Genomic DNA, 26,941 nt, shown 5'->3' on the forward strand with positions numbered 1-26,941 from the left:
AGGGGATAGGAAATTAAACACATTTTTGAAACAGCATCGATCGCATTTCGGGCGGTTCAGTATTCTTAGGTACTTTAATGATATTCGGAGTGAGAGGGTTAAGATATGAATAAAAATTGAAAATTTTACTTTAACATTAGAGGATCAAAATTTTATTAAATAATAATTTTCGAAATGAATTCGCCCAGACTAATGAAGTTTGGCTTCCAAGAACAGTTTTTCGTGTAATTTTGAAACTTGAAGAGAAAAATGGGTGTTGCTATAGTAAACTTTTAAATTTATCCTTATTTTAATATCTAGAAGATCCTACGCAAAAGTTACATAGACATAAGACGCTGTAAACAATATCATGAAAAAAACTAATCAAAATTAATAATAAAAGAAGGAAAAATTATAATCACTCCTTAATAAATAAAAACGAACATGATTAAAATTCCAATTTATATAGAATACTTTTTTTTTCAGATCCTTACATAATTAAAATTTTTCTTTTGATCATACGTTTTTTATTAGAAAATTATTTTCTACGATTTAGTACAAAGGCTTTAAATAAATTTTATTTTTGTTTTGCATTGTAAGAATGATTTAAATTTCGGAGTATTGCAAAATCGATAGTAGAATCAATATTTTAGCAAATTGCTTTAAATGATATGTCTATGACAATACAAGAATGAATGTATTCTTCAAAATAAAAATTCTTGAGTTTTTAATTTCTCAAATAGGAATTTTCGTGCTCAAAATTTTTGTATTTATGAAATCGGAAATTTTTTGCTAAAGTTCATTGACATTTTTGAATTTTGTCTCAAAAATCATGTAGATATTATGAAGAAATTCCTTAGGCATTAATAGCTTAGAAGCTCTGCAGAACATAATTAATTTTTATTAAACAAAAAATATTAATTTTTCGGACTAAAATTTTTTCCACAAAGTCCAAAGAAATAATTTATTACGATTGGACATCTTTATGAAAATTCTTTGTATTTTATAAACAGCTGTTTTCTTGGTATCTGCTTATCGATAATAAAATCCTTTAATACCTGTTCTATAGACCATAATTGAGTACTTTAAAGTAAAAATCTATTATCTACATTAAACTGAACACTGAAACTTTGTTATCAAAGGTTAATACTAACCCAGGCATTTCGAAAAATTTAATCTCGCACTTAAGTTAAGCTAAACTTTTGTATCATTTTTGAAAATTTTGAAAAAAATTAAAGGTAACACCGCTTACGAGAACACCTAGAAAAAATAAAATATTTCTTATTTTTGAAAAATTGAAAGTAACAAAGCTTACAAGAATATATAGAAAAAATAAGTTACTTTTTATTTTTGAAAATTTTTTAAAATCAAGCATAACAAAGTTTACGAGAATATCAAAAAAAGAAAAAAACACTATTTTTTTAAAACTTGACAAAAGTGTTTTTAATTCGCTATTGTTTGTGTGTGCGTGCGTGTGCGTTTGTGTATTTGTGTCTGTGTATAAGATAAATTTATACTTATGTAAAAAACAAAATCCAATAATATGGTATTTTATAATTTTTTTAATTACAAAGCACAGGCTTCAAATATAAATACAGTCGTTCCTATATACATAATTACAAACATTTTACTGTTATTCAATAAAATCTGTTGGTGCCTGTACAGTTTCATATCTCATCTCTTCTAGTCTTTGCAGAAAGAGAAATATTGTCACTTCTATTTTAGATATGAATAAAAAAAATACAGAAGTTTAGAACATTGAGTAACAAACATGGAATAATTGAAATGAACTATGACAGTTATAATGAATGAAATAACGAGATTTCAGATTTTCGAATTTAGTACATAGCAAATATTTAAACAAAATATTCCAAGATTGAATTTAACATCTATATTTATGATAAAGATCCAAAAAACAAAGCAGTCGGTAAAAGTTAATCAAGTCATCCTCATGTTAATTGGACAAAGTGCCGGTTAACCATCATGTCTTAAAAAGTTCATGATATATAAAACTCGCTTTCCGCTACTTTCATAAACAAATATTAAAATACAATTGTTTCATTTATCATTATAATACATAAAGTGCCATTATAATATATTATACTATAATATAATATAGTATAGTATAGTATAATATAAAATAGAATAGTGTAGTGTAATATTATATAACATAATGTAATTATTTTAATGTTAATTTTAGTATAGGATGAATCATACATTTTTGCAAAAAATTCATAAAAAAAAGCCATTCTGAGAAAAAAAATTATGTATGCACGGATATCAACAGCGGGACTTTTGATAATGATTGCAAAAGTAATCGAAAGAGGACGTTCACGCACCATCCTAAGACATTTTATGCAAATTAAGCATGCAATAAAACACTTGGCCGAAATAGATTTGTCATTCCATCCCAGCAGCATTCTATCGTTAATAGACTGAGCATTCGTTTTTAAACTTTTTTACAAAAATGGTGAATCCACAATTATCATATAACATTGCGAAAGTTACGGACGGAAAAAAAAAGACCGAAGAAGAAAGAAAGCTCTATTTCATTGAAATACTAAAATTACAACAAACATTTTGAGGAATTGAAGAATTTGAGGCACGTGGCAAGCCATCCTTAAGAAAAAACCGCATTTATATTGTTAAAAGTGTCATGGAAGAATTGGCAGCTGAAATCAACGAGGAGTAGTAGTGCTCATGAAATTGGAAGAGCAATAGGTATTTCGAAATCGTCGATTTCAAAATACCTTTCCATCAAGCCTGATTCGCACGAAACATCTCAGTATGAAGTGCGAGCGTCCTCTTATGGTTACTTTTTGAATAAATTTTTTACACATGGGGAAAATTAAATATCCCACTGATTATATATACGCAAATCTAATTTTTTTTCCAAACTTAGATTTGAGAGAATCCAGAATTAATTCCTGCATTGATTCTTTTATTTTGAATTTAAACGAGCTATGTACATATTCAATAATCGCAAGAGGTCGAAAATTCTGTCTTTGAAATATTTATCGCATTCTGAACAAGTAGTTGACTGGGCCATTGGAACTGTTTATTGAAAAACTATTGAAGAGCGATTTGTTGTCTACTTGTATATTGATAATTTCTAGAACTGCTGTTCTTTGTGCACACCTTGGTTAGGTTTTCTTAACTATGCTTCTTTTTTTTGAAAGGATGAATTATCGTTTTCAATAATTCAACATTTTGGATATTTTGCACCCTACACCCATTTGATGATTTAATTTTTGAAATATATTGAGTTCAAATCCTGTGATTATTTTGAAATCATCTTGATCATTGCATTGTCATTCGACGAATTATGAGTGCACAAACGAAGGGGAAGAATTCAGAATGTCTGCAATTTCATATTATTTTAAAACGTAATAAAATCTGAGAATTCAAACAGCTTAATATTGAAGTTTGATAAAAGGATGAAATCAAACTTTACATTTTGATTTGAAAACAGATGAGGTATAATACTTTTGTTAAAATCGTAATAGATTTTATCATTTTTATTATTATTATTATTATTATTATTAAAAGAGATAGATCTCAAAAAGTTTTATGCTTTTAATATAGCCTAGCCAAGTGGAGTGCAAAAGATTTATCTTCTATATAATAACTCATTATGGCTTTGGAAAACACCCAAGTAATGCTAATGCTGATGCCGATATATTTTTTCTTACTTAAGAATAAAAATGGAAACCTCTTGCGTTTGTAAGGAGATTCTAAAGTAGTTTCTAAAAAAAAAATCGTAATATTTAAAAGGCATTTTTTTCATTTCGAATTGAATCGGAATGAAATTGTCCTGCTTTTTTATTTCAAGGGATATGAAATTTCCTCGATTTCTTCTTCTTCTTCTTCTGTCAAAGTATCTGAAAGCGGCTTTCCCTTTGTTTCCGGAAGTAAAATCACCAAGAAGCCACTCAGAATAGACAAGGCTCCGGGAATCGCCTTAGGTACCCAGAAATATGTCACATCCGCCTGGAAATGAAATGAAAACCAGTAAATAAATAACGAATTAAATATTTGAATTTAAATCAATTTTAATTATTTATTTTATTTATTCTTGATTCCAAAGTATGATTAGGAACTACCTACAAGTTATTTGTAAACAAAAAGGCATTTAGTTGTCTTATTTTTCTATCAGCTTATTCAGATCATAAACGCTTAGATTTAAATTTAATAATCACATTTTTCATATAATGATTACTTTCATATAATAATTATCCATAATCTAAATCTGGTTGTAGAATTTTTATAAAAAGCAGGTCCCAAATTATTGAATTTGACTTTCAAATAGAAATTATACTTGTTTTTCTCTGAATACCTCTTATTACAAAACGAATATCTCTTTTTAATTTTTAGTTGTTGCATACATATTACTATTATATAATAAATGAATCATTTATATTGTAATATTAATGAGATAAAAAATAAATAGAAAAATTGTGAAATTATTTAGAACAGAACTAGCTCTACAAATCAGAAAAATTCATACCAATCTAGAAATTGTTTAAGTAAGCTGCCCCGTTAGCCTCCTTTCGAATTGTCACATCTAAAGACTAAAGTACAATTTGTTATAAATTTTTTACAAATTTACTACTAAATATTCATCAATTCTTTTATAGTTACAGATTTCTTCAATTAAGATATATCTACCTAGAAACATTTCACGTATAAGATTTTGAAGTGAACTTAACAAAAGTTTTGAAAAAATTCATGAAATGATTAAAAATATTCTTTTGAGGAATATGAAATATTTAAAAAATTTTGAAATTTAAGACATTATATGACAATGAATGCTTTTATTCTAGACAAGAGACACTATAATTTCTATATTCTAAACTAAAATTTTGCATAACTAGAAAGCTAATTACTTTATTAACTTTCAGTGAAAATAAATTAGACTATTTGCATAGAAACCGCGCTTCCTTTTTACATTTATGTGAAGTTAGTATGATAGAGCTTATCTGAATACATTGCTTATCTCTATATTTTGCACAAGCATAACCTTTTTCAAAAAGTTGAAAATATTTTCATTGTTGAAATTCTAATCATATCGATCCCATTTTAAAGATTTAGATAATTATTTTATTCATTGCTAAATCACACAAAAATATAAAAATTTATTATTTCCGATAGTTTACAAGGTTCAAAAGGCACGTAAATCATCAGTTTCATATGGGTTAACAGATAATAAATATATAACCCATGCCATCCAGAAAAAGATTATTAGGCCAGTTTGGGGCTATGCATGCATTATTTTGCTACAGAACATATATTTTCCATAGGATAGCCATGATTTTATTCAATTGTAGGTACACTCACAGAGAACAAGCGAAGAGTTTAGAATATCAACTATTTCAAGAAGAAGTGAAAAGTATGTATCGGCAGTGCGGCTGAAACGCAGGGCAATAAGTCATATCACTGCTCACCGACCTGCCTCGAAGGCGCACAGATAAAATCTGAGTGACAGGGCCGCCCCTGCCGCAATACTGGCAGGAATTGTGGTTGAGTCCTAAGAGTCATCACCGGCCACGGTACAACATACATTTCTATTCTAACATCAAATTTCTAAAAATCCTCATGTACACTTGAGATAACTTACTTGATTATAACAAACATTATGACTTGAAATAACATACATAATGCATTGAAATAATATCCATTATGGCCAAACATATTATTCTCCTTGATTAAATAAACACTCACGCAGAAACCTGATGACATCACCGAATCACTGAATAAAAAATTAACCGTAATGCTGAAATTCCTGGTACGATTAATAATGCTTACATTCTCTTAGTTGGCATCTGCACTCACTTCCATTGCTCGAGAACTTTTTCATTATCTTCATACTCTGGGTAAAGCAGATAACATAAGGAAAATATATTTTCTGTTGCGAAATGATAAGTCATATCACTGACTCTCCGACCCACCCGAAGGTACACGGATAAATAATACTGAATGACCGGACTGCCACAACAGCAACACTGGCGGGAACTGTAATTGAGTCCGAAGGGGCATCACCTGCCACGATACAAAACGATACAAACCTTTGTTAAGGAAGTACGTCCCGCCATTGATGGGAGGAGCCAGACCTCCACCTTTTCGTGTACCCTCCAAACTGACGAGAGCCAATCACCATGCCGGAAGCTTCATGTCCTCAATTACGAGATACTCCCCAAGGGAGTAACGCAGGATGATAAACTAGACTTCTTCGCTGAGTAAAGCTTAAACCCAACAGCGGACTTCTCTGCTACGCAGAGCAGTGCCAGAACAACTACCAACAACAACCAAGGACCACATAAAGTCCCTGGCATTCATCAAGGCCAAGGCTACATTACATCAAATTTCCGCCACAACAGAAGATAGCTTCTGGCTGAAGCAGGCTCTTCTTAAGAAGTACAAGTCGCGGGTAAAGCTTAAACGCTAATTCTGTGGCACTGCTAAACATTGTCTTAAAAACACATTTTGGTAAAGGCAATTATAATTTTTTTTTGATGTAGGTTTAAAATCAAAATTTAAATTTGTGATATACAATTATGATATTTCATTAAGCAAAAATACATTTTCCTCCATATTTCGTCCAGCTTTCATTTAGGATAGAACTAATATTTAAAGTAAAGCATCCAGCAATTTAAACTGAAGAAAAAGCGACATTACCAGTTGATGTACGAAAGGAGCGAGGAGAGCACCAACTCTCGCCACAGTGGAGCTAGACCCCAAAGCTACGTTTCTCATGACTGTGGGGAATATTTCGGGCGTGTAGACGAATCCTGTGTCGAAAGATGCAGAGGTGAAGAACTTGCCAAACACGGAGAAAAGGATGGTTAACCAGACCATATCTGGAATGATATATTTTCCATAAAATTTTTAATAAATAATTTAATATGGCACTTAAAAAATATGAATTACGAAAATAGTTACATTGTTAGTTGCCCAGATTATAATTATACATATAAGTTGTAACATATTGTAAAATCTGCGAAAAGCAACAATTTTTATACTTACCGTGAATTAATAATAATCATTAACCCTTTCGAGACGGGCGTGCCATATATGTATCACCTACGAAAGTCTCTCACAGCGCACCGTCAGTGCATTTGGGGAAATAGAACTCATGGGATGGTGATGCATATGTGCATTTTAAACTGGAATAATTTTTAATCACCACTAGAAGGCTTACTGTGTCCATTACTTTTGAAATAAATATAGTTTTAATATCCTGACCTTCAGTTTGTTCATATTCAACCTGACTTTGGTATTTTACTCATCAATTGTTACGGGGATTGGGGTAAGAATAATATAAAAAAAATAGAGCTGGGTTGTGTAACTATTCACTTCATAGAATCATTCGCGTTTCTTCTTTTTTTGCTATTACTGCGTAACTGTAGTCTTTTCGGGTTTTACCGTCAGTTCTGTTGTATTCTGCATAGCTTTAAGATACATTTCGCGCAACTTCTTTTTTTTTTTTTTTTTTTTTTTTTTTTTACCGGAAGCCTTGTTTTCGGTTTATTATGGCAAGAAAATGCGACTTATTTCAGGAATAATGTGCTCATATTATGAATAAACTAATAATCTGAAGAGGTAGCAAAAATGACGACGTTAGGACTTAAACTTTATTTTTTTGTAATTTTTTTTTTCAAAGTTAGGCTTAGCACCGCAAAACCCCCGTTCTATGGGATGATTCCTCTCGCTTACGCTCCTTCCCGTGCGTGCGTCTAGGATAGAGGTCTCCCGTCCCGAAAGGACTAAAAGAATTTTAATAACAAGTAATATTTAAATATATTTCCTTGAGTTCTAAATTATTCAGAATATATTAAAATAATATAAATTTCCGAATTAGTTTTATAGTTTAAAAGTAATGAGTATAATTTTTCAAATTGTGTTCATCAGTCAGTAATGACTGATGCGGTCTGAAAGCAAAGTATATCATCAGTCATTGGCGAGTGACAGAGCACTTAACGAAATAAGAAACTCTGCTGTTTAAAGATCTCAAATGATCAAACAATTTTGAAAATATAAATTATTCTCACCAGCGGGAATGCACACCAAAACAATCAGGCAAACGCCAGACATGACATTAGCTATAGCCAGACCACGACGATTTCCGATGCGCCTGCAGAGGAATATGTATATGATTACTTCCGGAACTTCCACTGCACCGATGAAGAAGAAATTCCAGTAAGGATCCCCACCGAGATCATTTGTATTCCATGCTAAGACATAATAGATGTATGAATTGATGAACCTGCAAGTAGTAAGGATAGTTAAATAAACAATAAAAAAGGCTTTAAATTCACATCATAAGTATTTAAATTGAGTTCAGGAATAAGTAAAATATAATAGGAGCATTCTTATACTTATGATATTGTAGTGATACAAAAGCTTCCATTTCTTCATTAGCAATGTTGCGTTATTTGTAAATTGGCATCAGGCTCCAATTGATACAAGGAAAAAAATCATAAGGTTTATAAAGAATTTCATATTCTGAGAATAATGCAAAAGGAGTTACTTCCTGTAAGATGAATTATTTACTTCTTATAAGATGAAAAAAATCCTAAAATTTAGTGCATTAAAATTTAAATACACTGGGGAGTTCAAAGTGGAAAATATTTCAACTGTTGCAATAAAAATAAATACTAGAACTTTCTGTAAGAAAACTACAAATATAAGATCTGCTTATTGTTCAGCATGACACAATGAAGACTCTTTGGCTATTTTCTTTTGTTTATTATTCATAACAAATCAAAGTATTCAATAGATTACATATTTTAAAGTCGTTTCATAGCATTTAGCAATTTTTAGAGAAATTAGAGAATATCGACAAGTGGATGCCACACAAAATGAAAGGTGAAAGCAAAATGCCGCATTTTGAAAATTGTAAGAACCATCTCTTTCTATCTGATAAAAATGCTTCAGAAAACATCGTGTTGCTGAATGAGGCGGATAAGTATATCATATCAAAATGTACCATAAATCAATCAATAAAAATGATAATCTTCAAATATTCTTACAGTTAAATTGATACTTTATTTGTGAATTATATTATATTAATTATTCTTTAGATTTCTGCGTTTTCATTGCATTTATTTACAGATGAATAGGAATAATGGGCAATTATTCTACGAAATTTAATTTACTCAAATATATAAAGTTAATAATTAACTTTATATATTTGTGAAATTTTACAAATAAAATAATTTTACAAATATATAAATTCTGCACTTACTGACTTATAAGTTACTTACTAATTCAATGATTTTTGTTTTTAAAAAATCACACATTTTTCATAATATATTTTAATTTTTAGTTTTGTTTGAAATCTAAGTTAATAGTGTATGCTATATAGATTTTATGTTAATAGTATATGCTATGATATGTCTTTCTAAACGAAAAGCGTATCATAGCATACATCGTAAGTAAACTAAAATAATTTTATTCAGTATAATCTAAATAGTGCGAATTCTGAAAATTTCCAATTTACCAACAAAGAAAGATGATGAGGGTGTTTTTAATCAATTTTGGCCGTACAAGATCTAGCACTGTCGCTTTCTCCTCTTTTTCCACTTCATTCAACCTTTCCTGAAAATAAAAAAGAACAAGAAAATTAAATGACTAATTATTCAGTTAGCTTTTTCAATAAAAATTCGTAAATATTCTTCCAACTTTGCATTAATCCGAAAATCTAGAAAACCGAAAACTTTTTTGAATGTTTCTCCGGGTAATAAAATAATACCAGAAATCTCTGGCATCCGGTCAACAAATGCATCGACCCATCTTTATTATACTGTGATCATCAATCCAAAATCCCTCGGTTCAGAAGCCGATATTCTGTCAGCATTACGCGTCGACTTTTGAAAAGAAAAATAATTAATGAACAACAATACCTGTGAATGATGATCGATGAAGTCCCTAATTTCAACCGTGGCTTTCTTCATATCCTTGCCATTCTTTTTAGCTGCATATAACAAGAGTTCTTCAAGTTCTTGGAACTTACCATTGACCAATAACCATCGAGGAGTTTCTGGCAGAACCCTAAAAAAAAAGAATGAAACGAATTAAAAAGTTTTTCAAAATGAAACGATGATGTTTTTTTAAAAAAAAATTGATTTAGCTTGTTTTTAGAAAATTTCAGAAAACATTGTCAGTATGCTTAATAATATTATGATTTCTATAGATTTTTTAGCTATTTATTTAGTTTACAAAAAGTTTCAGAAAAATATAGCAAAACTAATTTCAGTTGAAAAACCAAAATCCTGTGAATTTAGTTTACATATAGTGAGTTGCAATTTCAAATTTTAAAAACATAAGAAAAATATTACAATGCATAAAGAGGACACAAAAAGCAAGTTAGAATTAATTTCAGTAGACTTAGAGAACTTATTAAGCCACCTTATTCAAATAACATATGCAGTATGTTTCGAAATTCTTTCTACGAGTTTAAAAGAGTAAAAATGTTAAAACAGTCCCAAATTACCAAATTTTCAAAAGCACGACTTTTAATCGTTGTATTTTAATACGACTGTTAGTAGAAAGAATAGAAGGCGACCCATAAGGCTTTATGTGAAACTTTTTAGAAACTTCTCAAGAGTACAGGTACCAATAATGACACAGGTATTACACACAGTGCAGGTATTTCTCGTATGGCAGCTGTAGGTATTAGGGCAACTGGATTCTTTTCATAATTTACAGAACTATTGAATTCTAAGGCGAAAAAAAGGTTTAGGTAATTCAAACAAACTTTTTGAATGAATGAAATGTTTTTATTTAGAAGGGTTATTTAACTTTCTCCTTTTGTGTTACGTATGGCTTTGTAATATAAAATGATTTTCCACGAACAAAGCATGATTTGCATCAAAGAATGATACTAGAGTATTTTTAGAGTCCGGACTACCGATTTCATAAAGCTGCTATTCGGCACTACCATCTATTTAATACATTATACAGGGTGTTTCATAAATGATGGGAGTAACTTTAAGGGGTGATAGTACACATCAAGACGAGTAATAGTAAATAGGAAACCAAGTGCCCCAAACGTCTTCCGAAGGAGATAGGCGGAAAAATGGATCAATTCGCTAAAATCATTCGCTAAAATCATTTCGCTAAAATCATTCTTTAAATTAATATTTTCTTTAAAAAAAAATTTTTAAGAGAAAGTTTAAAAATGCCGATAGAGGGCGCTCTAGACTTTGGAGTACCCAACAACTACTTTTTACCAGCATTTTTTTACAAGCGTTTAAAATTTAACCCCCTGAACGCGATTAAATTTGCGCCACTTAACCGCTCCCGATGGTTTCAATTTTGCGCTCAAAATTTAAATTAAAGTCTAAGCTTTAGTAAACATTTAACAAAATAAAAAAAATACTGGTAAAAAGTAGTTGTTCAGTACTCCAAAGTCTAGAGTGCCCTCTATCGGCATTTTTAAACTTTCTCTCTAAAATTTTTTTTTAAGAAAATATTTAATTTAAAGAATGATTTTAGCGAAAACCGCAAATGAATCGATCCATTTTTCCGTTTTTTATCATCATTTGAAATTTAGGGCCCTAAACTTTGATGGCGCCTATCTGCTTCGGAAGACGTTTTGGACACTTGGTTTCCTATTTACTATTACTCGTCTTGATGTGTACTATCACCCCTTAAAGTTACTCCCATCATTTATGAAACACCCTGTATTATGTTGTAGTTGTTGTTGCTCATGGCACTTGTCAGAGAAAGCCCGCTAACGAAAACAGCGATTTAAAGTCGAATTTTAGCTCTCTTTTTTCAGTAGCGCCATCTAAGGCCAAGAGTGTGTCTTAGCTACACATGCGACACATCCCTTTCCACGGGACGGACACCATTCATACATTTCATTCACTCAACTATAGTGCGTAGTTTCGACTTGGAGGATTTCGTGGCTGAGACAGATTTGTATTCCCACCAGATTACCACCATGTATACGGAGAGTCTTCGGCCGTCGGGGTTCGACCTCAACGTTCAAAGGACGAGAATCCAACAAGGTTATCTCGGCCTGTATGTCATACTATATTAATATATTATAAATGTTATATTAAATATCTAATCCTTGGTATAAAAATAATCATAATGATTCTGTTTTAATCAAGTCCCGATCCATTTCATACGAATATTAATCACTGATAAAAAAAAAGCGGTATGCCACAAGTACCCTTAAATCACGCAAAAGAATTATTATTTTTGTATAATATAAAGCACTAACTCTTACCAGAAAACGCAAAGGAGTGCAACAAATGGAAGAGTAAAGATGAGGTGCAACCAGAACCAATCGGGTATTAACCAAGCTATCAAGGGCATCGTCATGAAGGCCAGAGTGAAGCCGTACTTATAAGTGAAGCAATAAACGGATCGATATTCAAAGCCGACTATTTCAGCAACTAAGGAGAAAAAAGGAATAAGTTTTAATTAGTAATAAATCATGCATCGTATGGAAGTAATTTAAAGTGTAAATAGTGAAAATAGCTGAATTAATTTTGTATCCGGGAAACTTTTGGATATACTGAATACAGCTAGATCTAATCACACGACTAACTTCATACTTCAGCGACAGATGTAATAAGAGAAAAACAGCAACAAAAACGGAAAAAATAGTTCCAAAAGAGTCCTATAGGATAAATGTATTTTTATAATTTATATAGTAAACAATCTGAATTGAGTGAATATAAGGATGCCAAATACAAATAAAGCTCTTAGGCCATAGAAATGGTAGTTATTCAGATACAAGTACACTTAAAATTTTCGGAAGAATTTCCAAAGCATAGATGAACCTCAAGATGCGTTATGTTATGATAGGGTGACTTCGTGTGTTAATAGCTTTACATTGTCACTGAAACCATGTAAACATTTATCATCTCGAATTTTATCATGTTAAAGAACATTGTATCAAGAACTGTGATGAGCAATTTTTATTATATGCTATATTCGGTAGCAGAGTAGACTATTTGAGAATATTGAAATTAGTCCGCCAGAAAAATAGGTTACATTGAATACGGCATGATGCTTTTCCATATTTCACTCTTTACCATTGCCATAAGCATGTTTATGATTTCAAATTCTCCGCTGTTTTAATTAGAAGAAAAAAGACGGATAAAGATAATGTTGTTGATTAATTATACGTTGTTGTAGAAGAGAGAAAATAGGTCAATTGATCTTGTAGTTGTAGCTGGAGGTCAACTACAGTGATAAAAATGGGTCGCCTAAACAAGTGACAACAATGAGCACGGGACTGTTTCGGCATTCTTTATCCCTAATCTAGTGAAAGGGGTAAGAAGTCTAAAAGAGAATGCTGGTCAGGGAGAATGGCTGTAAAATAGCTGAGTAGAAAGATATGCAATAGTCACATTGTGATCACATAGGGATTGTGACTGAAACACCTGTTCTTGTCCCAATAAGATCCATGTGGATTTTGAGTAGAAATTAATTTTTGTGTTTGAAATTTTGAGTGAGAAATTAAATGAATCAATCTTATATGAAAATATATCACAAAATAAAAGATAAAAACTGTGGAAAAATGAAACGAATATTGTCTATAATGGACATAATATAATATTGGCTATTAATGGGAATGTTGAAGAAAGCTGACGATTATAATAAATATTAAATTATTTAGTACACTTTAATTAGTACAATGTTTCAAATGCATAAGTGCACTCAATTTTTACTTTGCTTAATTGTATAATTGTAAACCTTTTATGTATATATATGATTTTTTTGTTTACATCTTATGCTTGGAGAATATCTTCACACATATCAAATCCCCTTTCTCTCCCTTTAATTTAATAATAAAGAAACAGTACTTACGAATGACTGGCGAGTTGACGAAGGCAGAAGTTATTCCGAAGGCCAAGCCGAATCGGCATATGAGAAACATGATGATGTTTGGGGAAAGAAGAGTAAGAAAACCAAATATCAAAAAGTCGATTAAACAAAAAATAAGTACTTTTCGTCGACCAAACCTGAAACGAAAAAGTAAAAATTAAGTTGTAAAGAAAATAATCTATCAAATGTGAATTTAAAATACAGAATAAAAGAATACTACGAAAGTTCGAATGCTATAAATATTGTAGAAATAGTAAAAGTCACATATCTAATTTATACGCTTTCTGAATTTCATAGAATTATTTATAGTAATTACTTTTTTACATTTCTTAGAAAAATTAAACACTCAATAAGAGTTCAGTAAGTCAGTGTGAATTGTTTATCAATTCTTTAAATCAAACATTTGCTCATTCCATTCAACTTAGTAGTAATTCGAAAAAGTAAATCATCAAGGGAAAGGTTTTTCTATTAATGGATTTCTGAATTTTCCATGGAAATGCAGATTCATTCAATTTCATTATCTGCTAAAAATCAAAAAATGCCACAATTGAAACTAATTCTCTTTTAATTAAAAGCAATGAAGAAAGCACCAATATTATTTAGGTTCGTATATCTAATATAAGATACATTTATATGCATGCATATATTCATATTTTCAAACATTTTCATTGTTGAGCTTTGTTTTGTTATATAGCATAATGATTTCTAGAATATAACAATGTTTACAGATTTATAGATTGATTATATGATATTCATGAATCAAAAATCACTCAAAAAGCTACTGCAGGCCGCATAGTAGAATCTGGAACTATGAAATCTGACAGATCAATACTCATGGGTAGCAAGCGTTCCTTAAGGAAAGGGTTTTTCAAAATCTCATTTAAATCTTTAATTAAATGTTAATTGCAAAATATTTCGTTTGCATAAAACTCTTTATGAAAAGGAACAGCATTTCAAAAACAATTTTCCAAAAGAACTTTCATTCAAAATGTTACGCATCGTACAAATGATAAAAAAAAAAAAAATGTATATTGAGTCGCCATACCTGTCTGAAAGTTGTCCGTTAATGACAGATCCAAAAAGAAAGCCCAACATGTAAACTGTTTTGGCCATAGAAACCAACCACTCACGGTCGCACACAAGATCCCACTGTAAAGACAAACAGCAGCCGTTTAGAAATTGCCAACATTTCAGTTTTAAATTACAGATATTATTAAATTAAGTTAATAAATGCTTATAATGTGTATTTTTTGTTGACAATGATGTACTAAACCATTTTCCATCCCCATTTTATTTTAGAACAAGAAAATATTTAAATATATTTCCAGAAGTAAAGAAAATAACTCTAAATATCCAGTAAGATTCAGGTAAATGAAATATAAATTTTCAAACTGTCTAAAAATTTATTATACAATTAACTCGATTTTCCGCTGAATTGGTTTGTGCTGTAACTAGAAATAACCGAATTCAATGGATAATAGTAGGAGGACAGAAGTAAATACAAATTTCTTTTAAATAATTATTATTTCCCGAAGGAAACTTATGCAAGCATTTATGTCTTAGATAAATAGTAGATTTCTGTAATATCCAGAACAATATCACATACTTTAACTTGTACTACATGCGTTTCCCATCAGGTTAGGTGAAAATATTAATATTAGCAAAACAGAAATTAATTACTTCATCTATGATTGTTCTCTTATATGATGAATGATCGTATTCCCAAGAATTGCATCTGATGGCATCGGAATCGTTCCGGTGGTACAAAGAGCCATTCACAATGGAACTATTATAAAAGGTGCAATGATTATATTCATCTAAACCATTGCGATTTTTGGTGACGGGTATGCTCGAATTTTTCCATTTTTCAGCAGAAATGTTAGATTCAAGAACCTAGAAAAATTGGAAAAGAAAAGAAATATGAAAAAAAAATTACACTTCGGCAAGAAAGTATTTCATGTATGTAAATTCATATTATGGTCAATGTAATCAATCGATTATTATTAGTAACCCGCTGGTTTTGAAGACCGCACTGTCGCCGGGAATAATGCTCGCTAAAATTTTTAATTAGATATTTTATATAACTTGATCTCTAAATAGCTCCTTCAGCAAAATATTTTTTAAGCCTTATACTTTGATAATCATATAACTCGTATTATTATAGAAGCCTTATGCCGTTCTGTTTATTCTACTATGTATCTTTCTAATTATTTGAGAGCTTTCATAAAATTTGAAGCATAAGAGATTAAACTTCAATTAAAACTAAAGCGATTTTAGCTAAAAAAAATTATGCATTATTATAGTAAACAACATCGTTCAGCATTGACGTCTTATGTGTATTGCAATACATTTTTTTATTAATTTATCCGATATCTGAAAGAATTATTCAATAAAAATTTCTTTGATTCCTCATAAACTTCAATTTCTAATTTTACTTTCAAAAGATTTACTTTATTATTATCGATTACTTTATTACCGATATATATATTTATTTCTACGCAGAAGCACCAATAAATTAAATTTAATATGATATAAAACATACTTTTAATTATATATTTATTTATAATTAATAAAAAACTTTTACGAATATATTAAAAAATACAAAAAAAGATTAATAATTTTTGTTTAATTAATAATTCAGTAGATGTCATGAAAACTTGAAATTAATGGTATGATGGTATCACTACCAGATGGTATCACTAATACGTAATCAAAATTTTAATTAAATCCATAGAGTAACGGATAGTTAGATTTTGAAATAATAAACTAATATGATACCGTAAAGAATATTTATAATAACATGGTAGTAAATAAATAAAAAAATCCATTTCAAAATTATACCTTATCAAACCTATTAGAGTTACTTTTTTCAGCCTTTTTTCTTTGTTTTTTATTTTTATTTTTTACTTTTTTTGAGATATTATTAATAAAGTTCGCTAATTCAGAAAGTTCTTGAGGCGGTTGCATGGGTACTACCAGGATATATTTTCAGAGCTGTATAATACAAGAATTCACTCTCTGAAAAAACGAAAAAAAAAAAAAAAATGGCGTATTTTTCAGCAACAAGTGGCACTTTGCCAATATCTAAAGTGATTTATTAGATTTTTTTTTATTATTAAAGCATAACTGAATCATTCATTTGAGTTTGTTTAGCTGCACTGAAAGCGCTAAATATATCTCATTTATTCAAATCTTTGAGAAATAAGTAATTATATCATATCCTCAAAAAACCTTAGGCTTGTCAACTTGCTTGTGATATTAAATAAGTTGATTGGCGCTGAAAAACATTAGGACTTTACACCTTATCAAAAATGTTATCTTTGAAAGAAAATTCTCTGCTCGTAGAACTATTTTATCAAAATAACAACAAGATGCTGCAACTCTTCGAGAATTCTAGACACAGAAAAACGTCGGAAGTAAGCCATTATTTAAACGTGGCGTTCACAAAATGATTAAAAGATTTGAGGCAAAAAGATTAGGCATTCTTCTGGCAGATGACAAAAACACATAGAAAATTCTCGCAATAAAGCTGAAGATAATTCTGCAGTAAATTTATCAAACCAATCGCCATGTACAAATTTATTAATTTTTTTCAAATGTAGTGACATGCCGATTTCCGCCTTCGGAAAAGATGTGCGTATTGTTACACTATCCAAGCATGTCTCAGAGAGTACAACAGCTACTACGGGGTCACACAGAAACACGACTAACATTTCTACTACAATTTTTGCAGAATGAAAATGGATAGCTTTTGCTTGGAATTTTCTGTGGAGTGTGCTGAAAGGAATAAGAACAACTTTTGGATTTGTGCAAAAAAGAATATAAGTCTGATATTCTATCTCATATGAAGATGGCACTCACACACTCGCTTGCACAACCCCTTTTTACATGGGAGCTCTTTCACGCACCTCACAGATAAAACATAAGGAAAAGTACAACCATTTTCGACCCAGGACTCGAACCCGGGACGCACTACCCACATCCTCTCAGTCGCAAAGGATACTTTACTCTGTGCAGCAGAAAACACAATTTTCAGAATGTAATGCATGATTGAATATAATGGAGAATTTATTAAACAGAATTATAATGGAGGGTTTATTATCAGCATTTCATACGTAATGGAGTTTTGGGTGATTTGTCATTGCAAAGTGATTTGTTTTCACTCTTCTGTTGAATAGATGCATAACATGTCATTATCACCTCTTTTCTGTATTGTAAGCTAAATATGAAAATATTTATGAAATAACGAATTTCAATTTTAACAATAATGTAAACCGTTTCCTTTTATCTATTTACTACAGATGTGCAAATATCTCCTACCATTTTTGGCGCACAGCTCTTTGTTGATGAAAACAATAACTTCTCTTTATCAGTTTTGACAGAAAGTGGAAGCTGACAGTGATAGTAAAATTGAGTACGCGAACTTTAACTAAAAAAAATCTTGCATTTTCAGAATTAAACTATCAATTAATGAAAAAATGTAATTACCTTCGCGATGTAGTAGTGAATTAAGGAAATTATATTAAAATGAGACAAAAAAAAATTAAAAAAAAATCCTAGGACAAATTTTAAAGGTAAGTCAGGTACACACATACAATAAAAAATTATTTTTCAATAAAATATCGTGTCCCAACACAAAAAAGGGCAACTATGAAGTCTTGCAGCGAAATAATCATAAGAAAAGCATATATCACGTAAAATATATATCACAGATTAAATGCCATAAAAATTGCGATAGTTCAATAGCACAATAGTGGAAAATTTCAGACTTAATAGCTGCCTGGCACTGCTGAAGCTAAAAGGCTTGATTGTCAGATACATAAATTTGATAAATATAAATTATAAAAACTATAAAATATTGGCATATGCTAAAATTTTCTAAAGTATAAATGGTCTGGTTCATATCAGTTTCATTCAATAATTGCAGTTTTTACAAGCGCCGAGCGTTTAATTAATTAATATTTTTTACAAGCGTGAATATAAATATATAAATTACTTCGTAATAAATATATAAATTAAAATATATTGGGTTGGCAACTAAGTAATTGCGTATTTCACTCATAGATGGCTTCAATTGAATTTTTAGGTTTGCAGACGTAGTACAAATGTAAAACACATTTTGTTATTTGATAGTTGGCAATTCAGCTGTCAATCAGTAAAAAAAGTTTTTTGATCGGCCGCGTAGTTTTCGTTTGGCGTTCGTTGAAAAATGGAAAATCAAAAGGAACATTTTCGTCATATTTTGCTTTTTTATTTCCGCAAAGGGAAAAACGCATCGCAAGCTCATTAAAAGTTATGTGCGGTTTATGGTAACGAAGCCTTAAAGGAACAGCAGTGTCAAAATTGGTTTGCCAAATTTCATTCTGGTGATTTTTCACTCAAAGATGAAAAACGCTCTGGTCGTCCATTTGAAGTTGATGACGACCTAATCAAAGCAATAATCGATTCGGATCGTCACAGTACAACACGTGAGATTGCAGAGAAGCTTCATGTATCACATGCATGCATTGAAAATCACTTAAAACAACTTGGCTATGTTCAAAACATTTAACACAACGCATTAACAGCTGCTATTTGCTAAAGAAACGTAATGAAAATGATCCATTTTTAAAACGACTGATAACTGGCGATGAAAAATGGGTTGTTAACAACAATATCAAGCGGAAAAGATCGTGAAGCAGACCAGGTGAACCAACTCAAACTACATCAAAAGCTGATATTCATCAAAAGAAGGTTTTGTTATCAGTTTGGTGGGATTACAAAGGAATTGTCTACTTCGAACTCTTACCACCCAACCGAACGATCAATTCTGATGTCTACATTGAACAACTAACGAAATTAAACAATGCAGTTGAAGAAAAGCGGCCCGAATTGACAATTCGAAAAGGTGTTGTATTCCATCATGACATTGCAAGGCCACACACATCTTTGGTCACTCGGCAAAAATTATTGGAGCTTTGTTGGGATGTTTTGCCACATCCACCATATAGTCCTGACCTTGCAACATATGATTACTTTTTGTTTCGATCTTTACAAAACTCCTTGAATGGTAAAAATTTCAATAATGATGTCAAATCGTACCTGATTCAGTTTTTTGCTAATAGAAACCAGAAGTTTTATGAACGTGGGATTATGATGCTGCCTGAAAGATGGCAAAGGTCATTGATCAAAATGGACAATACATTACAGAATAAAATTATTTAGTTCCATGAAAAAATTGTCTTTGATTTTCTAAAAAAAATCCGCAATTACTTAGTTGCCAACCCAATATATTATTAGCTTCAGGGTCCAGTGATTAGCGATTTCTAAGGTGAGGTAGGTGGATAGATGAGCAATTATTATGCTTCCTAATTCCGCGAATAATTTGAATCCTTCCTACTCTTAAATGTAAATATCTTTTTTTTTCAGCTTACCTTTCATCCATTTTTTGATTACGGTGTATGTACACACTTCAAACTTTGAAAATCGTTCCAAATATCGAATATTCTTTTATTGCTTAATAATGTTCTCTGATCCTTTAGCTTTCAAACGATACGAAAATGTTGGCAATATTCGAAATATTTCTTGAGTTATAATTATTTTTTTTGAGGTGCTTTTATTAAAAACTCTAGTTACGGTGTTTTTTAAACTCATTTTATGAGAAATGAACATTTTTCCACTATGTTGCTTCATTCAAACAATCATAACTCAACAAGAAATGAACCAAATACAGTTATTTATATATAAAAATAATCTGTATGAAATAGCAGATGTTTTGTCCCTGAATCAAAGCTATATTTATAAAAATAAATTTTTAATAGCTATTTAAAAGTTAAAATGACAGAAAAAATCTCGCTTTTTCTATTCATCGTTGATGAAAAAATTGTTTAAAAAAACTATACATTTTTATAACGTGTTTGAGGCAGACAACATGAAGACTCATATTAGGCATCATTTCCAAATAGAATTGTGTGCTTGAACAAATTAGAATTTAAGATATCATGTTTAAAAAAATAGGCTAATTAGCTCATTAAATATTATTTAATTAATTAATAATTAGTGTTATATGGTTTTTTCTCATTGAAATGAGTTTAAACATATATTAATAACCTACTTTGAAAAAACTGGATTTTTAAAAATTAAAAAAAAAAATTTTCAAGTGTGTACGTACACCTTAAATAAGCGCTATCTGACGCATGCGGAAAAGCGTGGAGAGTTATCGAATTCAAAAATGATAACAGTACATTGTCACTTATTATTGAAATTGTAGATTAAATTAAAATAAATCATAAACTTGTCGGTTAAATTACAGATGCTTCGATATGTGGAATTAAGTTCACTAAAGGGAGTCAGGTGCAGCAAGACGAATACGATAAGCCGGATGCTATATCAATAAAGAACTTTGGAGGGCAAGAATTCAAAGGATTTGCATTTTGGAATGGTATATGCCATACAATTTCATTCATGCAATTCTGTTTTTAGGAATGTAAATTTTTATTCCATTAAACCATTTTTTCTGGGGTTTTTTTTCATCTGTTATATCCTTTTATTTTATTTATTTTACCTATAAAGAGTCCTCTATAATGTTCTTCTTTTTGTATTAGAAACCGCATCTTCTGATGCAAGAATTACTTTTTTTTCTTAACATGCCTGATCTAAAGTTAAATGTTACCATTATTGAGCCATTGAAAAAAATGCACTACCTTTTAAAAATCTTACCTCTTCGGGTCTTGCACACCAGTAATCAATATTGGGAGCGAAAAATGTGATGGAGAAGTCGTGCATGCAGTGAGGAGCAGCACAGAAGAAGCAGAATATCAAAATTGAGAACTGAAACCACCCATGGCCTCCGATGATATCCGTGTAGTCCTTCGCTACCGCCATGGCATTATTAATGTCAGAAAGTCTTTAGTTACAGTAAAAGTGATAATTAAAATGTATTCTAACGCATTCGCCGTCAAAGGTGCATTGGCATCATACTTGCTATTTAGAAAAAAAATACAGTAACCTGAAACAAATAAAAGATTTTGAGTAATTTAATAGAAAGCTAGCAACATTTGTTTAAATATGTCGATTCTCGTTCCAATGTTGACATGTCAATGGAACATGTAGAGTACGGGTTTCAAAGAAATTTCCGATTGTGAATCTCATTTCAGCTATAGCATAAGTACTTCGCATTTGAAGGATGAATTACTTCGTTTCTGACTTTCAATTACATTGCTAAAATGATATTAGATCATTCCTGTGGATTATACGAAATATAATTAAATAATTGTTTAAAAGTAAATATATTGTTTAAAAGTAAATATATTGTTTAAAGTAAATATATTGTTTAGTGTACGAAAAAGGTATGTTTCATTTTCTTAATATAAAAATCAGTGTTCTGCTAATGTACTTAAATTCTATTCATTTTCGTTTTTAGAAATATGCGTATATAAAGATACTTTTTAGAAATATGGGTAAATAAAAATACTATAAGTATAAAGATATTTTTGATACCATACAGATACATTTAAATAAAGATGAGTATGAATAAATATGGTGTGTAAAGATACTTTTAAAGCGTGAGAAATATGGATAAACAAAGATGCTATGGATATAAAGATACTTTTCATACCATAAAGATACTTTACAGATAAATAAAGATATTATGCATACAAAGATACTTTATGGATAAATAAATATACTATGGATGTAAAGATAATCTTTATACCATAAAGATACTTTATGAATAAATAACTATACTATGGATATAAAGATACTTTTCATGCCATAAAGATACTTTATGGATAAATAAAGATGGAGAATAAAGATACTTTTAAATGTCTACTTATAAAATTTTAAGAATGCGCTTTGGAAAAGTGTTTTTTAATAATATAATTACTCTGTTGAAAATTTATCCTACTAAAGTATTTTCTTGTCCTCAGTATATGAATCAACCTTATAAATTAAAATTAAACTAACTGGACATTTAAATTCAATACTAAACTTGCGTAAAAAATCAATATTTAATACAAAAGGCAGCATAAGTCTAAAACAGACAGTATGGTCTTTTTAACAAAAATGAAAATAAATTGTGATGTTGTATCAGTTTGGAGCCTAGTAATAAGTTTTCGGAATCCGATTATCCCATGGTCAAGATTTGATTCCACCTAAGTTCAAACCTATACGTGAACCCGGTGAACATTAAACCCACTTTCGTAGAACAAGTGTCCACATTGCATAGGTTAGGAGTGCCGGGCATCATTTTACTACGCATAAGAGGTGCACATTGCAGAGGTTAGGAGTGCCGGGCCTCATTTTACTGCGCATAAGAGGTGCATAATAAGAAACTGCTGGAAATATTAAGTACTTCTATGGACTTTTTAAGCATTTTAGTGAAAAAAAATTAAGCATCTTTGTGCATGTATGCATTTGAAAACTACTTGTTTTGTAAGCATAGGAAGTTCTCTGATTTATAATAATGCATAGTTTTTAATTGAATTTTATAAAATCAGTTTTAAATGTGTATTTTCTTGAATTTTAATATTTATTTCTGTACTTGCACAACATCTTCTATTATAAAGCAAATAATTTCTTTTTAGTTCAGACAAAAATAAAAATGATCAAACTATCAATAGCAAAAAAGATTAACAATACATATCTATGTTTTTTTTCAATACTTCGCAAAATTTGAAATTTATTTAAATGTTGTATTGTTTTTGTAAATGTCGATAGTGATGTAGAGGCTAGCTTTACCAAAAATTTGGTATTTGAATTTTACAAACATTCTACAACAAATAAGATTCGACATGGCTGAGATGAAAGAAGTAAATTTTCTCCTGGAATTTCACCGGTAATGAAAAATGTTCAAGAAAGAGGGAGAAGAGAAAAAAGATATATAAACGTTAACCCCTAGATTCCTTTCCTTCTTCGAATTCTTCCCTTTTGTTGATTTCCTTTCTTTATACATTCGGTAAATAAACCTTTACGACCATGATTTCGAATTATCATATTCAACGTGCGTTGAAACAAAACAATACAAAGGTAGATTAAATTAAACAATTTTTAAGAACCTTTTCTCAAAATTAGGCACTTTTCAAGAGTTTAAAAATGGTATTCCAATTTAATCACTTTTCTTGACGCTATGCACCCTGGCATAAAAATTTCGAAGACTTCCCGATGCCATGGTTGAATGGCAATTAACCTTCGATTCGAAATCAAAAGATTCTGAAATCCAATTCTGTCGTTAATGTTGATCCCGAAGTCGGGGGTGAAATGCTTTCCTTCTGGTACGGGGAGAAAATTTGAAAAGAAGATGCAGTCTCAGGTATCTTTCTCGTCATCTAACCAAGGTTCAAAATAACAAAGATCATCCCGAAACAGCCATTGCGTTACTTCTAAACAAAAGATAATTAATAAACTAAATTAGCTATCCCAGTGTCCTTATAATTTAAAATGATACGTTTGATTTCTTCCTCTAACTATTTTAGTTCAAAACTTGTGGTAGAACAATCAATTTGGTGTCAAAATCATATAATGTAATGCATAAATTATCTTTTCGCGTGCGTATATTATCAAGGTAATATTCTCAAGAATAGATATGTAACCCAACGATCAACCTCGGAATGGGTTTTTTCTGTATATCATACATGGAAATGTAAAAAATATAAATAAATAATTAAAGTCTAAACTTTTAAAATTATTATTATTAATTATTAAAAAAATACAATACATTTCTAAATCGAACAACGATGGCTTTAGTCATGTATCTAGGAACCAATTACTATTTTATAGATTTCGAAGGCACTAATGAAAACTGTATATACAATATACAATATATATATACAATAAGTCATATAGTATAGAAATAATTTTAATTCGCTTCACAACCAGTCATCTTAGATTACAGAAAATAAATCTTTTTTTCATTTCGAAAAATAATATATTAATCAGAAATTTTTCCCACTATTTGGCAAAGCCCTATATTTAAAAAAGTTAATTTTAAAAATTATTTCTTATGTTTAAACAATATATTAGAAACATACCTTCACTTCATCTGCAGGAGCCTACAGCCTACCTCAGGAAGAACGAATGAAATGCAGAATTTTTTATTAACCCTATCAAAACTTAGCTGGAATGTAAAAATATGTTTATATCAAGCAGTCAGATAAAACTGCGCAAATAGTTGCGCGTAAGCATTTTCCCTCTGCAATATTTTATTACTCCACTTTTATCGCTATTAAAATACAATGTCAAAGTTGTAGCTACAAATACGATACAGCTTTATTGGCCTTCCACAGTTTCAGCCCAATTTTTTATAATATTTTTCTATCTATAAACGTCTGCCATCATCTTTCCTTCATATTTCCACGCTCATTTTTCTGAATGACGACTGCATTTTTAATCTCATGATTTTACTTCTATACGCCGTTATCTTATCGCATCACTACATATTCTTTTATATCGCAAAAATACAACTGATATAAAAAAATAGCAGATTTTTTAATATTAAATATTAATATTGTTGCTTTTCAATGTTTTCTGTGAGCGACGAAAAAATAAAAATATTTAAATTTTATTTAAAATTTCATGGAATAAATGAATAAAGCTTTTACATAATTCAGTGCGCAAGCACGTAACACATACTTTAAAAAAAACAATTTTATTTTAAATTAACAAATATATATTTGTGCAAACTGCGTTTTAAATTTTAATCCTAACTTCGCAAATGTTATCGGAAGCATAGTAAAAATTTAACTGAATAATAAAATACAGATAACTTGGTATTTAGATTTTGATAAAGTGTTATTAAAAAAATATCCTTTTGAATAAAACAATAATTTTAATAAATAGCGATAAAATTATATTGAAGCGTTTTCAAGGCCATGAGGGAAAAGATATGATACCACTTTTTATCACCCTTTATGTTACCTATTTATTTTCTATTTCAACAAGTCTGTCCAATAGATATAACACAAAGAGTAACATTATCTATAGGATGACACAATTTAGCGAAGGAAATGTAATCAGGGGCGGATTTTCAATTATTAGACAGACCAGGAAGTTGTCTAGGACTACTGCGTTGAGTGGCGGTTGCAAGTATATCAATAAAAAAAAATTTATTTTGTTATTCTTCAAATAAAAAAATTAATAAAAAATACAAATTCTGCGAAAATGAAATAATATTATAACGAATATTGTGTGTGCGTGCGTGTGTGTGTGTGTGTGTGTGTGTGTGTGTGTGTGTGTGTGTGTGTGTGTGTGCGTGTGTGTGTGTGTGTGTGTGAACGTGCTTGTGTATGTTTGTATAAACATACGGAAGCCTTTAACGAACAATTTGACACTAATTAAAATGCAGAAAATCTTGATTTCGCAATTTAACAGCAAATTAATTAATCTGCAGATTACTTAGTTAATTTGCACATTAATGGCTATCGAGCTTTAGCGGTAACATATCCATCGTGTAACTAAGCTCTATTAATAGCTCTTGATCTTCTTATATCTATTGTGCCCGCTAGTTTGGTGTGGTGTCGAAGTTTGGAGAGGGAGTGCCAACTCAGGTGTCGTCCTCGTCATCTGACAGCGTTTCAAAATTACTAATAACCAAAATAGCCCTAGTGTAGTTTTAAAACAGGATGTTAATAGAACTAAACTAAACTAAGAACGTAAGTGGAATATTTAGATGATCACAACTTTTTCTTTTTTCCACTCGATCAGAATATTAAGAGAATAGCTCTTCAAGTTGAGTTAATGCTGCTATCTAGAAAGATCGCAAATTGTAGTTTTATTTCTTATTCGTTGTGTAGATAATCTTAGCACAATTTAATTGACAAATGTTCTGATTAAAATGAATCATAAGTAGGTGTTCCAGAGAGATCGTAAATAGATTTTTAATCTAAATCTATTTTTTGAAATATATCTTCAAGCTATGAGATTATCTTTAGATTTCCGAAATTCTTCCAATTACTGCAAAAATAATCTGCAATGAACTTGATGGCAATGAACTCTGGTTTTTTTTTTTTTTTTTTTTTTTTTTTTTTTTTTTTAACAAACAGGATTTCAAATCAACCTTTATTAAATATTGCAAACGTTTAGAAAACCTATAGCAGTTCTTTAGACAACATTTCTATGATTCAGTTTAATTCTAAACTCA

At 30.2% G+C, this 26,941-nt stretch overlaps 1 protein-coding gene across 1 annotated transcript; it reads right to left on the reverse strand.

Annotated features, from left to right (window-relative positions):
- Positions 1–1,521: 1,521 nt before the first annotated feature.
- On the reverse strand, positions 1,522–25,164 carry LOC129975105 (organic cation transporter protein-like). Its single transcript, XM_056088035.1, has 11 exons — positions 24,834–25,164; positions 21,526–21,814; positions 15,508–15,720; positions 14,873–14,976; positions 13,810–13,964; positions 12,218–12,386; positions 9,882–10,029; positions 9,479–9,576; positions 8,028–8,242; positions 6,655–6,836; positions 1,522–3,969 (listed from the first exon to the last, which is right to left on the reverse strand). Exons 2-11 carry the CDS (start codon positions 21,688–21,690, stop codon positions 3,802–3,804), a joined length of 1,617 nt encoding a protein of 538 aa, XP_055944010.1. The 5' UTR covers positions 21,691–21,814; positions 24,834–25,164; the 3' UTR covers positions 1,522–3,801.
- Between the last annotated feature and the right edge of the window lie 1,777 nt (positions 25,165–26,941).

Source organism: Argiope bruennichi, chromosome 7 (genome assembly GCF_947563725.1).
Source record: "Argiope bruennichi chromosome 7, qqArgBrue1.1, whole genome shotgun sequence".
NCBI classification, from domain to species: Eukaryota; Metazoa; Arthropoda; class Arachnida; order Araneae; family Araneidae; genus Argiope; species Argiope bruennichi.

Excerpts from the sequence above, each read along its gene's own strand:
- LOC129975105 (XM_056088035.1), bottom strand. The coding sequence starts at position 21,690 with ATGGCGGTAGCGAAGGACTACACGGATATCATCGGAGGCCATGGGTGG. Across the intron at positions 8,243-9,478 it reads CTCATCATCTTTCTTTGTTG|GTTCATCAATTCATACATCT; the intron begins GTAAATTGGAAA and ends TACTACTTGCAG. Across the intron at positions 6,837-8,027 it reads TTTGGTGTGCATTCCCGCTG|ATATGGTCTGGTTAACCATC; the intron begins GTGAGAATAATT and ends ATATCATTCCAG.